The sequence below is a fragment of the Oxyura jamaicensis genome, chromosome 1 (genome assembly GCF_011077185.1).
Source record: "Oxyura jamaicensis isolate SHBP4307 breed ruddy duck chromosome 1, BPBGC_Ojam_1.0, whole genome shotgun sequence".
Lineage (NCBI taxonomy): Eukaryota > Metazoa > Chordata > Aves > Anseriformes > Anatidae > Oxyura > Oxyura jamaicensis.
The window spans coordinates 35,547,388-35,561,109 of NC_048893.1; the positions used below are offsets into that span (position 1 = coordinate 35,547,388).

The 13,722-nt window shown below is 38.7% G+C and overlaps 1 protein-coding gene across 4 annotated transcripts in view; it reads left to right on the forward strand.

Moving 5' to 3' along the window:
- Positions 1-13,722, forward strand: part of TBC1D30 (TBC1 domain family member 30) — a 52,270-nt gene that overhangs the window by 25,970 nt on the left and 12,578 nt on the right. For all 4 annotated transcript variants that reach the window (XM_035332885.1, XM_035332893.1, XM_035332903.1 and 1 more), the window contains 6 exons: positions 1,095-1,156; positions 1,561-1,626; positions 4,559-4,684; positions 6,215-6,400; positions 8,533-8,701; positions 10,091-10,259. In XM_035332885.1, coding sequence (XP_035188776.1) covers positions 1,095-1,156; positions 1,561-1,626; positions 4,559-4,684; positions 6,215-6,400; positions 8,533-8,701; positions 10,091-10,259 — 778 coding nt within the window. The remainder of the gene's footprint in view (positions 1-1,094; positions 1,157-1,560; positions 1,627-4,558; positions 4,685-6,214; positions 6,401-8,532; positions 8,702-10,090; positions 10,260-13,722) is intronic.

The following is a 13,722-nucleotide window of genomic DNA, read 5'->3' on the forward strand; positions in this document are numbered from 1 at the left end:
AATGATGCAATACCAAAACTCTAAAATTCTTACCAATACTTATTTTTGTGTGAATTTTCTTTATTTTTCCTTCCCCATGCTAAAACAAGCATCCTTTAAGAAGAAAGCTTTGCCTTTGTATTTATCAGGCATTGAGGTTTCCATGTTACTTATTGCCCCTTTTTAAATTATAGTATACAAATCCTGAAAGATATTTAACATTCCAGAACCAGCAAATGTCACTGCAGGTTGGGTTTTCACAGACTCACAGGCATCAAAGTACTGGGTATTACTTGTGGGTTGATTAGCATGGATTTTATATACTTAAATCTTGCAGGATTCAAGTATTGATGTGTGGTGGTGTGTGTTGTTGTTTTTTTTAGTATGACTATTTAAATATATATGCAAAATGGTTAGGGTTGATACTCTAAGAAGACCGTAAGTTATGCATGACATAAATATGGAGCAATACATGATACTAAGTTACGGAGGGAAAATACAAAGAGGCTTTATTCTTTATGCCAGAAGCTCAGAGAACGGCAGGACGCGCTGTTCAGAACCGGAGCGCTGGACAGCGGCAGCTGAAGGACCAGAGGGTTGTGGAGAGGAAATGGGTGCTGTTAAGCAGCCTGACAAGTGCTGCTGTTCTTTGTGCTGTGGCTTACCAGATGTCCTGGTCAGGATACAGCGTAGGCCTTGAGATCCTCATATTCATGTATTTTAAAGCGTATCCACTAATTTTCTATGTAAAAACTAACGTAATCTGCCCTTACAGACAAAAAAAATAGTAGGTTAAATATTTGACATCCTGAGCAATACAATAGTTTTAACACCCCAAAGTTAGAAATTAATATCAAGTGTTTCAATGTGCAGAAGTTGACATAGATGGAAAGCACCTCTTTGTAAATCTTTTTTCAGTGGTAGTTTGCAGTAAATCTTTTGTATATCTTTTTCTATATCATTTCATACGGTAGTTTGCAGTGTCCTAATATGATTTTCAGAACAGTGAAATACCTCATTTTATTTTTTTTTAGTTAAATGAATTGTGCTGAACGACAGCATTAATTTGAAGAGGGGAAAACTGCATCACAATTATTTTTCCTTTTTGTTTCTAGGGGTTGATACGAAATTGAAATTCACTCTTGAGCCATCTTTAGGTCAAAATGGTTTTCAGCAGGTAATTTGATTCATTTTTCTCTGTGCTTATGAAGGACTGGGCTCTCTTAAGTTGAGATACTTGCCCTAGTTCAAAAACGTATCTGTCATCATGTCAGCATATTATTTGCTATTGTATGAAGAGCTGTTCCATTAGTATTTGGAAACCACAATAGGTTTTCATTGTTTTCTTTTTTTTTTTTTTAATAGGTTTTCTTGTTTTCTCCTACATCTTTGTGTTCTAGAATATTATCATTTTCTTAGATCATTAAGCAATTAATCTGTATTTTCCCTGTAAGTGGATTAGCAATTAAACTTTGAAATGTGTACAGAAATGAATGTGCATGTTCTCAGTGTTATAGATGTTGCCACGTTTTTGCATGAAGCTAACGGTGGACTTTTACCCTTTTGGATGTTTTTGCTTAGTGGCACGATGCACTCAAAGCAGTGGCCAGACTGCCGACAGGCATACCAAAAGAATGGCGCAGAAAGGTAGGTAGACCTGTACACGATGCAGGACACGTCACCTGTGGCTTCCCACGAGAGGGTGATTAACATCAATCTCATCAGTGTTTTGCAACCATTTATTTACTGGGAAATTTTAAGTGAAAGTTGTGCTGGGATTTTTCCTACTTTCCATTCTTCAGTGATAACCTCATTCAGCAGCTGGAGAGACTGAGACAGGTAAAGACAGTTTTTACACCCTATTTAAAGGTTCTTCTTGGCTGGTGCTTAGATAACTTATTCCAGTGCAGCCAGTATTGTTTCAGTCTGTCAGTCCCAAAGAACTGTGCTGGCGAAGCTGTACCAGCAGCTGAAGGTCAACTAAAAGGAGAGGTGAAGTTGCCAAATGCTGGTGCTGGCAAGAATGTTGATAGAAACATTTGAGAACGTAAAGGCAGGTCCCCTAAATGGGAGAGAGTTCACTGATGTGGAACAGCAGAGTACACCATCGCTGAGAGATTGCACTTGGTTAGTATTGTAGGAAAGTGTCCAGTGGGATTATGCTAAATTTGCCTTACTGCTTTCTTTAGCAACATCTGAAGTTCCTTGGCCTAAAAAAAAGCCTGTGCATGCATTCATCTTTCTTAACAACTAAGCAAGGCAAATGATCTCAGCTTTAAAAATTTAGTTCTACTAAAACAAATATTTTTAAAGCTTTATAAAATATACATGGTTCCATATATTTTTGATGTATCAGGTAATTTTCTTCCCTGTTTTCTTCTTCCTATATTTCCAAACTGAAATGTTCCTCTTTACCAAATGGGGAGGGAAAGGTAAGATGTAAGTGGCATTGCTTTCCTCACACCACTACCATTTTATTTTTGATCTACAGCTCCAGTGAATTATTACATCGATTTAGTGGCCTTTTTAATTCCTGAAAAGTTCTTTTATCCTTCTTCAATTAGTCTCTTAGAACTGCTATTTCAGCTTTTCTGTGGAGCATGAGTGGCAGAGGTGACAAAATCACTGAATTGCTGAGGTAGGAAGGACCCTCTGGAGGCCATCTGGTCCAACCACTTCCTCAAGAAGGGTTACTTGGAGCAGATTGTCCAGGACCATGTCCAGATGGCTTTTGGATAGCTCCACAGATGGAGACTTCGCAGCCTCTCTGGGCAACCTGTGCCGGTGAACAGTCACCTGAACTGCAAAGAAGGGCTTTCTGATGTTCAGGTGTAACCACCTGTGGTCCAGTTTGTGCCCAATGCCTTTTGTCCTCTCACTGGGCACCACTGAAAAGAGCCTGGCTGCATCTTCTCTGCACCTTGCCTTCAGGTGTTTGTATACAATCATAAGATTCCCTGAGCCTTTTCTTCTCTAGGCTAAACAGTTCCAGCTCTCTCAGCCTTTCCTCATAGGAGAGATGCTTGTTTGGCCTTTCATGGGACTCTTTCCCGTGTGTCCGTGTCCCTCTTGTACTGGGGAGCCCAGAACTGGACACGTTACTACAGGTAACTCACTGCAGTAACCTCAGCAGTGCTGAACAGAAGGGAAGGATCATCTCCTGTAGCCCATTTCTCCAACCTGTCCAGCTCCCTGTGAATGGCAGCACAGCCCTCTGGTGTATCTGCCGCTCCTCCCAGATTTGTGTCACCTGCAGATCTGCTGAGGGTGCGCTCTGCCCCATCAGGTCTCTGTCTTCCTTCCGACTGCCCATCTCTGTCACTGCTCCACGTGGCCCCATGGTCCTAACCAAAGAAGCAGTGTTAGAAAAAGGGATGTGGTCTTTTCACTGCTCTTCCTTGGCTTTCCAATGACTTTAACATTGATACCAAAACGAAGGAAGCATTTGATGGTTTGGCAGCTTGCTCTGCTGGCTGCAGAAGGGGCAAGGTGACATCTGCCTTACTGCTGTGGCATATGACACCTGGGGTCTGGAGCTGGCAGAGGCAAGGAACATCACGAGGACGTTAGCAGTGCCAAATGCTGCTGGGAGGCAGAGAACAGCGTCACTCCTCTGTACGGGTGGCTTTGTAAAATTGGGATGGCATGTTTAAATGGAGAAAAACTCAAATTCTGTGAGATGCCTATAAATTCCTTCACCATGCGATTATCTAAGTGTTTATATTTGTGGGAAGTGTCTGAATTGCTTTTCTCACTTGGGGGACCTAACAGCTGGTATAAAACTTGACCCATTTGCTTTCATGTTTTCTTTCAGTCCCCTGAAGACAAAATTCCTTCATTGTTAGTTGTTGCCATTGTATGCTCTGTCATGTGTATTTATGGTTCAGGAACTTTTCAGATGGTTAATAAAGGTCCATCCTTAGTCTCCAATACACATGTTTTGGTAATTACTAGGCTTTAAAAATAGGCAACGTGTCTGTTTTCAGAACTGTGTGTTGTGCCAATAATTTAGGAAGTCCTTTTGGAAAATTAACTTACTCTGATCCACGTAGTAGTTCTTCAGATCAGCCCCAAATCCTTCATACTCAATGCTGCTTTTCTGCACAGTTGATCAGATGAGACCACCTCTGCAGGAGAGGAGCACTATTAGATTTCTCCTGTGGCGTTTGCAGGAGACGGATCCATGGTGGAGTTTGAGGAAAGCCTGCAGCTGTTTTATCTTTTATAGAACACCTTGCTGGTTGTGAGGTTAGAAGGGCTGATCTGACCAGGAGGGCCCTTGCAGTAGGTGGGCTTCCATTTTGGCGGGCCCCTGGAAATTCAGTTTCTGACAGCGGACGTGCACCTTTGTAAGCACTTCACAGGTTTGGATGCTTAATGCTGTTTCTTTCCTTTCTGCTTTAGGGAGCAAGGGTTTACTTTAATTATGCAAAAGTTATTTTAAATATAGTACTCTTCTGCATATTTGAAGTCTAACAGCAGATCATCTATGGCTGAAGTTGGTGAGGTTCATCTCACGATGTTTATAAAAACTGCTCATATTTTATACGAGAAATAATACATTCTGTTGACTTTCCAGGTTTGGCTGACCCTAGCTGATCAGTACTTGCACAGTATAGCCATTGACTGGGATAAAACTATGCGTTTCACCTTCAATGAAAGAAGTAATCCTGATGATGATTCAATGGGCATTCAGATAGTAAAGGTAGTCAACTTACTGTTATTTTACTTTAACTTTTTAATGAAAAGTGGAGAATTTTTTTAAGATAGTGTTTGGATTTATTTTGTTGTCTGTAACAGCTTTGGGAAAAGCTACACCTTAATTCCATTTATGGCTCAGTAACAGAAAAAAAAATTGCTATTACTGAACCTTTTTTTCTCAATTTATATATATATAAGTATATATTAATAAATACATATATAAAGAAATACTGGAGTAATGGAGACAGTTATATGGTTTTGTCCTCATCTCTGTAAATAAAGCCGAATATTTTCTGGGGTTAAACAGTGTTATGTTTTATAATAAAACAATTGAACATCTTTTCAGTTATTTTACAGTAGTGAAACACCTTTGTCTGTATATATTTCTCAGCTGGTTGACACTAAATTTTAAAGCAGAGAGTGGTTTCGGGGAAGGGCTTAACAGATGCATGTTTCTGTGGTGACTTAGATGTTAGTCTATTTACCTAGGAGAGATTGCTTATGTTCTATAGCCACCTTAATTACTGTACGTGGAGCAAAGTACCTTATGTTCCTGATTATTACAATAATCGTCTGTACTTGGTTATTTAAGGTTATAGATATTACTCATGAAAAACTGTACTGTGCTTTGCCTTTCACAAATCATTTAAATCAAATTCTCAAGGACACTGTTTTTGTTTGTTTTTGTGTTTTGCAAACTTAGCTTCCTAGCAGTTCTTTTATAGTTTGATTTAAAACAAACAAACAGTTCCTCTTGTTTTATTTGGTCATTTTAAAAATTTGATTTTGTCTGTATTCATTTCCTTGTCTATATTCCTTTCCTAGCACAAATTACCGCTTCACAAATTTAATGAGAATGTCAAGCACATCCTGGTCAAAAACTAATGCTTTCTGAAACAAAGGTCTTGAAGGGGAAGCCCTTGACAGATGCTTGCTAGAATTTTTGTGTCTAGGTTCAAACCTTGAAATTGCTGCTGGCAATGTCGGTTTCATACAAGCATTGTTTTAATCCTTTGTTCCATGTTGTGCAATAATAGCAGGTCATGATATTCTGCTGAGCCAACTCATGGTGTAATGGTTGCCCTGTGCAATAAAAGCAATTCAGAAATAGAAAAAATGTGGTATTTTTCCTTTAGGCTTCTGTTTAAGATACACAAAGTGCATTCTTCTGAAGTCTTATTTTTGGCAATCTTTAAAATTGAGAGAAATCGCCATTCTGTGAAGGGAGATTTTAAAAACAATTACGCAACTTTTATCTAAGTTTCAAATGTGCAAAATATGTCTTCAAACATCTAATGTCTTCCATGACAACTTCATATGAACATCTTCTGGATAACTTAATTTAAGACCTTGCTCAACCTATTCCTCTTCACGAAGCTAAAGGTTTACAGATTAAAAAACTCTCATCAACTTCAGGAGTATGCATTGGGAGGGTGGAGGTGGAAGGAAATCTTGGACAGGCAGGATAGCTAAAGAAGGAAGGAAAATTCACACCTTTTCTGTCTGTGCTTTTCTCCTTTTTTCTTCTTTAAAGGACCTTCACCGGACTGGCTGCAGTTCTTACTGTGGCCAGGAGGCAGAGCAAGATCGAGTGGTATTAAAACGAGTTTTGCTGGCTTATGCCAGGTGGAATAAATCTGTTGGCTACTGTCAAGGTTTTAACATACTAGCTGCGCTCATTCTGGAAGTAATGGAGGGCAATGAAGGGGATGCCTTGAAAGTGAGTAGAATCTTTTGCTGCAGTGTTGAAGAATGTGTCTGCTTAGTGAACATCAGAGTAAATGAATGTGCAAATGCTGTAGACAGCCAAAAAGACGAAGACTTGGAGGACTCAGTTGCTTGGTACCTGTCAATTGTTTGTTATCCTGTCTGAGCTAAACGTGGAGAATTCGAATGTTATTCTCATTAAAAAAATTTCAAACAAATAAGTGAGGTTTTGGCTGTAACAAAATGAAAGAGAACATTGCTACTGACTTTGGGAGAGTTTAACCCATAATCCCAAATCTACTTCCAAACCCTGTATGTGGCTAACGCCTCCAGTTTCCATTACCAACCCCATACATAGCAGTTAAAAACTGACTGTATTTTAAAACAAATTCTAGGAAGACACAAAATAGATATTTAAAATGAAAATGAATAGATTTGAAACTACCGTCAGGGCTATGCTAGCCATTACGGTGTTTTATTTTTTTAGACCTTTTCTATTCTAATTAAGAGAAGGCTTCATGAAGTTCATAATAAATCATAAAAATGAAAATCCAGCTCACTGCAGTCATATGCAAATTTAATTGAGTAAACTCACTCATATGTGTCAGGGTCAAGATAGTAAAAGATTACTATGACTCTTGAGATACTGAGCCGTTTGTTTTGCCTTTGACAAAAATGTGGTAAATACTTAAGTCTGCTCAGAGCTTTTTGTAATAGAGTCCAGCTAGTTGGCATTTGATGCTTCATTTTAGAGAGCTGCCTATAAAAATAATAAAACAATATAATATACTTACCTTGTCAGATGGTAAACTTTTCTCTGAATAGTTTGTGCTGAAAATGTATTCAATGCTTTCAACTACTATTTTCATATGATTTTATACTGTCCAGAAACTTCTAGGACACTTTATGATAGTATAGGAAAATTGGTTCCCCAATGATCTTATGAAGTCCAAATTGATTATTGGGAACAGTTATTTTTGGGTTGTCTTTAATCATGAGTGGCAGAAGGCTTCTTGTGCTAAAGAGGCAATGGAATGGCACCAGACTGCCCTGGAGGGGGGGAGGCTTTTGTCACTATTAATTGTGGGACAAGCTAAAGAGGAAGGAAACCTGTTTGCAAGGAGGCATGAGAGAGAAAGGGGCTCTGAGGGGGTCTGGGAGTTAGCAAGGGCCGAGAATCTTCTACTGTCAAGGTGGGGAGGCACATGCAGGTGTTTGTAGTTGCCCTGTGGAACAGAAGACTTTCATTGCCTGAGAAATCTTGCAGACAAGGATAAGTGGCAGCATGTGGTCACAGGCAGCTGGGAGAAAGCAAGGAAGCAGTAAGACTGCGTAAGGCAGTACCCTCAGAAGTTCAGTATCTGACATCGTTTTTGTGGTCATCTTAAAAGAAAAGAGGGATTGAAAGGTGGATTTTCTCCTGTGTACCAAGTACCTCTCAAGCCTTAGCCGCTGTATGAAACGGAGGATAAAGATGCTTGTTTGAAATTTGAACAAGTGAGTAATGGAGAGTTGAAGCAGACATTGTGAATAGAGATTGCCAAAGATCCTGAAGTGAAGGCCACTGTCTTCTCTTGGGCTGATGAAATAAATTGCCTTCTGTATATTTGTTTCATTTGTTCATTCTCAAAGTTTGGCAGTATCCAGTTACAGCATTATGACCCATGCAGTTGAGCCATCTTACTTGAAACAGATGTCTGCTTCAACTGTTAAACTGTTAAACACGCTGCTTAATTTAGCACCTTTTAAAGTGACAAGATGAAGTGCAGCACACGGTGACAGATCGCAGTAAAATGTGGGAGGAATGTTTTTCAAGAACAGTATCTTGCATTTTGGGGAAGAAAAAAGATTGTTTGGAAGATAAGTCTTCTAGTTGTGGCAGTTAACAACCAGACAAGGGATAATGGAACTTTCCAACAATTTGGAGAATCTCATAAACACCGATGGCATCAGAAGTGCAGAAAGTTGCCTTTGATTCAAGTAATGCTTCCAATTTACTCATAGCTTAACTGTGAAATTGATTCCAGCCACTCATGGTTCATAAAACCTGACCAGCTTCAAGAGGCTGTCTTAGGCTTTGCACCTAGATTGCTTGTGGTTACCTGGAATACCTGTGGATACTTAAAATATTTCATTTTCTTACAGATCATGATTTACCTAATTGATAAGGTGCTTCCTGATAGTTACTTTGTCAACAATCTCCGTGCTCTCTCTGTGGATATGGCTGTTTTCCGAGATCTTTTAAGAATGAAACTTCCTGAACTGTCCCAGCACTTAGACACCCTGCAGAGAGCTGCTAACAGAGAAAGTGGAGGTAGGCTCAACAGAAAATGCTGTTAAATTTCTTCTTGTTACTGTTTTATCTGAGCACAGGTCTAAAAAATAGTGTTGTAAGTGTTTACCTGAATATATATGTATATATTAAGTTGTTTGAAGTAAAGGAGACCATTTCCATTATTGATATGTTTAATATATATATTGGTGGCTTTCTCAGGAAAAATAAATACCAAAATCATTTGGTCCCACAGTTAACTGCAAATCTGATGATGTTGACAAGGTCATAAAACGAACGGAGTGGCAACACTAATGCACAGCGTAGTACAAAAGCTACCTTGGAAAGGTTGTTCCTTGCTCACGATAACTCTCTAACCACATACTGCTTGTAGTTGCTTGAACCTAGCTGTTCTGAGAAGAATTACAATATGAGAGCAGATGGCATTTGGTTAGTATTTCTTCACCTGGATGTTTAGCAATACACAGGTGCAAAACCAGGGTGATACTTGGGTTACTACCTGAAAACTAGCTTTGCACTGTAAATTTTTCTTCTATAGCATTCTCTTCAGACCTAAATAATAATAATAAAATACAGCTGTTTCATTTGGGGTTGTGTTGTTTTCTGCCCCCTGCCCCCAAGTCTGCAATCTAAGCAAGTTCCATCTTAGAAACGATGTTCTGTGTAAATAAAATCATGACTGTGCCCAGACTGTACAAAAACAAAGAAAGGGTATCAAGTAAGCATTTGCTGTTTGGAAGTGTTTTCGTAGACATCAGCCTCTCTGGGTCATGGCCTTCAGTGCATCAATTGATACCAGAATGCATGAAGTTTTCTCTAAGCATAACGAGAAAATAGAACTACAGGTCTTCAGGCTGAAATACTAAATCTTGTATCAAACTGTTAACAAGCCAAAAGGAAAACTGAGTATGTTAATGGCTGCTTCTGCTAAGCTGGCAGTGCATCAGCAGTTTAGTACAACAGATAAGAGACTTCAATGAGAGTCACCTTCATGCAGCTAATGACTTCTTAAGCTTTTAGTTTCTGCAGAAATACAGCTACTTTTTTTTTTTTTTTAAAAAAAACAAACTTCTAGCTCCTGTCACTTTGGTTGAGGACAAACATTTTTTCTGATATAAAGAAAAAAAAACAAAAAACACAAACGTTTAGTGGTGTTTGCAAAAGTTTAGTTAAGCACCAGTGCTGTTGCTTAGAGCTTTTGGCAGTGCAGCAGAATGAAGGAAGACTAAGTATGTCGTTTTTCATTGTTCTTCTTCTCAGCTTCTCTTCAGACAGCTGCAAGCTAAGAAAATTTTGAGCATTAAAAGAAGTTACTAGAACGACTGGTGGATTTCTGTATCTGTTTCATACTTCTTGTAAAATAACAGTAAATGACAAAATTACTGGAAGCATTTATATCTTTTATTTCAGGAGGCTATGAACCCCCGCTTACAAATGTCTTCACGATGCAGTGGTTTCTGACTCTCTTTGCCACATGCCTGCCTAACCACACAGTTCTGAAGATCTGGGATTCAGTATTCTTTGAAGGCTCTGAAATTATACTGAGAGTCGCATTGGCTATCTGGGCAAAGTTAGGAGAGTAAGTTGTCATTTCAATCTGATTTTTCTTTCAGTTTGAGCAATGTAAATAATTTATATGTTCTGAAGTGGATGTTCTCGGTTCTAAGCAAGATGCGACCTTTCAGGAGAATGTGCAGCTTTTTTGAAGCAGAAGCAATGTGTCTCTATGTCTTCCCCCAAAAAACATGTGCTGGAGAATATCATCGTGATGCCAGAAGAATGGGCATAAGGATGAATCAGTCCTCCTTGTCTCTTGTTATTTGCATTGTCTGTGCGTCATGTCTTTATGGTATGCTAAGATATTGGACTTCCCAGTACACAAACCTCTGAGTGAGTTAGTAAGTACTTAGGGGGGTGCTATACAGGGAGTCTTGAGGGTGACTAGTTAAATCGGTCGTGATTTACCTGAAACTGGAGATTTTAATTCTTAGATTTTCGTTTAAGGATTTTGTCTCATTGGCTATATCTGAGAAAGAGTTGAGGATTACTAAAAGAATGATTTAGTGCTATGTGGTTCTTTTCTGTTAAAGTCTGCAAACACATTTTCTTGAAATTCTCTGCTTTAAGACACATTCTAGCAAAAATACCACTATTAATAACTTCTATTTCAGTTATTATTAGACTATTAATTTCGGTTATTATTGACTCACCACATAGGGCAAAACTCAAGAGAAGGTTAGTTCTTCCAAACTGTTTTTGTTGTCATGGCAAATATTTGCATTCCAGAGAGCGTACACTCCTCCTGGAGAAATAAAGGTTTTGTCACCAACTCCAGTGGGAGGCATGAACTCTTACAGGACAAGCAGATATTAGTTCAGCTGGAAACTTCTTTTCATCAGCTGCATCATTTTTTTTCTTGTGACGGTTATCCACACTTGCAATTTTTTCCCCCTCAGGCTGGACCAGCTGATCTACATTCAGCGCTGTCCTTGGATGTTTCATTTTTATTCTTTTTTTCCTTTCTGAGTGAATTTAGTTGTTTAGTTCAGTAGCATTACAGGAGACTGAGTGTATCTCATTTTTAATCTGAAGAACAGTAATTAGATTAATAATTACATAAGACATTTGTTTTGTTAGGTTTGTGAATGGAGCTTTCACAAACCATTGGCATTAAGATTAAGCGGTGTGTAGTCCTATTGTGCTTTATTACTTTGTCCCATTCCTTTAGATAAAGGTCCTATGGGGGGGGGGGCACCGTGCTCTTGCAAGCTGTAACTACAAATGTTCCAATTCATAACATGATTTAAAAAAAAGGAAGTGATTGCCTTGAAGATTTTTACTATAAAATCTAATAAAAGCAAAAATGAAACACGTTTTATAAGAATTGAAAGGAACGGGATGAAGGAATCGCCTATAAGAATATGGCCAAAAGAAGAAGCTATTCATATTTCACACCTTAAAACTATTGTTTGTGGGGAATGGGAGGGAGCATGGCCTCTGCATACGTTTTGTGGCACTTAACAGAAAAGGACCACTGGTGTGATAACCAGAGATGCAAAATGTAGTGGGTCACAAAAACTGAACAAGCATGGAAGTTCCATAAGTTTGTGATTAATTATATCAAGCAAGATGAGGATGTAAAGCCAGGGCACCATGTTTTTGATGGGAGAAGACTGATTTTTTTCCCTCTTCTCTGCTAAAAGTAAAATGAGGGATTGAAGGAGGTGGGACTGGAGACAATGATGGTCTCAAAGTCTTCATGCTTTTCATGACTATTTTTCTATACTTAAAAATGGCGTGAGAAGTGCTTCTCCTAAAATGTTGGAGGTTCAGTCATGCTCCGGTTTTGATGGAAAGAGACTTAAAGAATGAACAGTTTTAAAACAGTGGTAATAGAGAAGATGTAGAGGTCATGAGAGACTGAAATTATTAGGGAAGACAGGTAGTAAGTTTGTGGTAATTGGCTACATACCTATTATTTCCTTTTTCAATATTTTAGCTAAAGTCTGTCAAGATTTTGATAACAGCTCAGTAGTTCAATGGTTGTTCCCTAACATGGACCCCTAAGGCAGATCAAGAGAAGCTTCCTCTTTTGTAATCCTTAAGAAAAAAGACTACTCTTTTTTTTTTGGGGGGGGGGGGGGGGACCCCCACCAGATAGTGGCCACAGAACCGAGGAAGCTACAGTATGCTCATTTTTTTTTATTTTTCCAAGTAAAATATAGGCAACACGTAATTTTTATTTAAAAAAAAAAAAAAAAAAAAAAGGAAAAAGTCTGTTGAGTCTGTTGTGGTTTTAGGACACTGCCATAATTGATGTGTGCATTAACAGATGAAGTAAAAATAGTGAGGGTGAAAACAGTAAAGATTTTTGTAATCAAAAGCAGATACTTGAGCAATGGTTGTGTAAACAAATAAGCAATCTGGAGCTAACTGCTTGTTGAGGGAGTAGTAGGAAGAGAGCTTTACTGTCCTGAAGGATCAAAGGGATGCCTTTAAAGCAGAAGGTATTCTGAGGAAACTCAACTGTTGCAGAGACACTCAGGAGACAGTCTGTCACTTGGAATGGGAGTTGAATTGGCAAACGGTCAGTGGCCATACTAACCAGGTGGGGATTTCCTCTAGTTTGTCCATTTGGGGTCTGTCCACAACAGAGAAGTACGTTCTGCCCCAAGCAGTGATTCAACAGAAAATTATGACCATCTTTTTGTAGTCATGATGCTGTCTCCTACTTCGCCCGGTCTGTTAAGAGCAACAGCAAAAACATCAGTAGTGGAACATACAGATGGCTGGAAGTAGCTCCGTGTGCTGGATGTGTTCCTGTTCGTACCTATTTTTTTTTTTCATCAGGGTTTGCAGTCACTTCCACTACAGCAGGATGAGATTGATGGCTTGGACACCTGGACATTTGAAATCCAGAACTTTAAGATGCAGTGTGTAGAAGGCTGTGTGTGTGTGTTTGTGTGTGTGTGCAAATCTGTGTCTACCTCTACACATTTTTTGATTTGTTGTTCTGAATTTTTTTCTGCATCACAGCTACATGGAAAGAATCACAGCTCTTTTAATCAACAAAGAACAATTTTAGAGCTCCTTTTTGAGAAAGCTGATAATATATTGCTGTTCTGGTGAAGTCCAGAAAAGAAACAGGATTTATTTTTCCAGCCTGTATTTTTTAATCTCTTTTCAAATTCCTGGTGTAAGCTTGGATGAATAATAGGACATTCAATATGTCAGAATAATGATTTCAGCCACAGTGATTTTTGAACTATGATTTTTTCCAACTAATTATCCATCCTGGATGGATCAAAGGTCCATTCTGTTTCTAGAACTATTACAGCTAGATTTACTGACAGTTTGTTTCCCTTCAGGGTATTTTTAGGAAGGAAAAAATGACTTGTGTATGCATCTCAGAAAAACAACCTTGAGAGTGTAGATTACTTCTATTTTCTTCCAGGTTTATTGCAGAATTTCATGAGTCTTTCTAACCTATAAGCTTCTCATTGACAGGGTGAAGGTAACATTTATTTGCCCCTTGAAGGTGA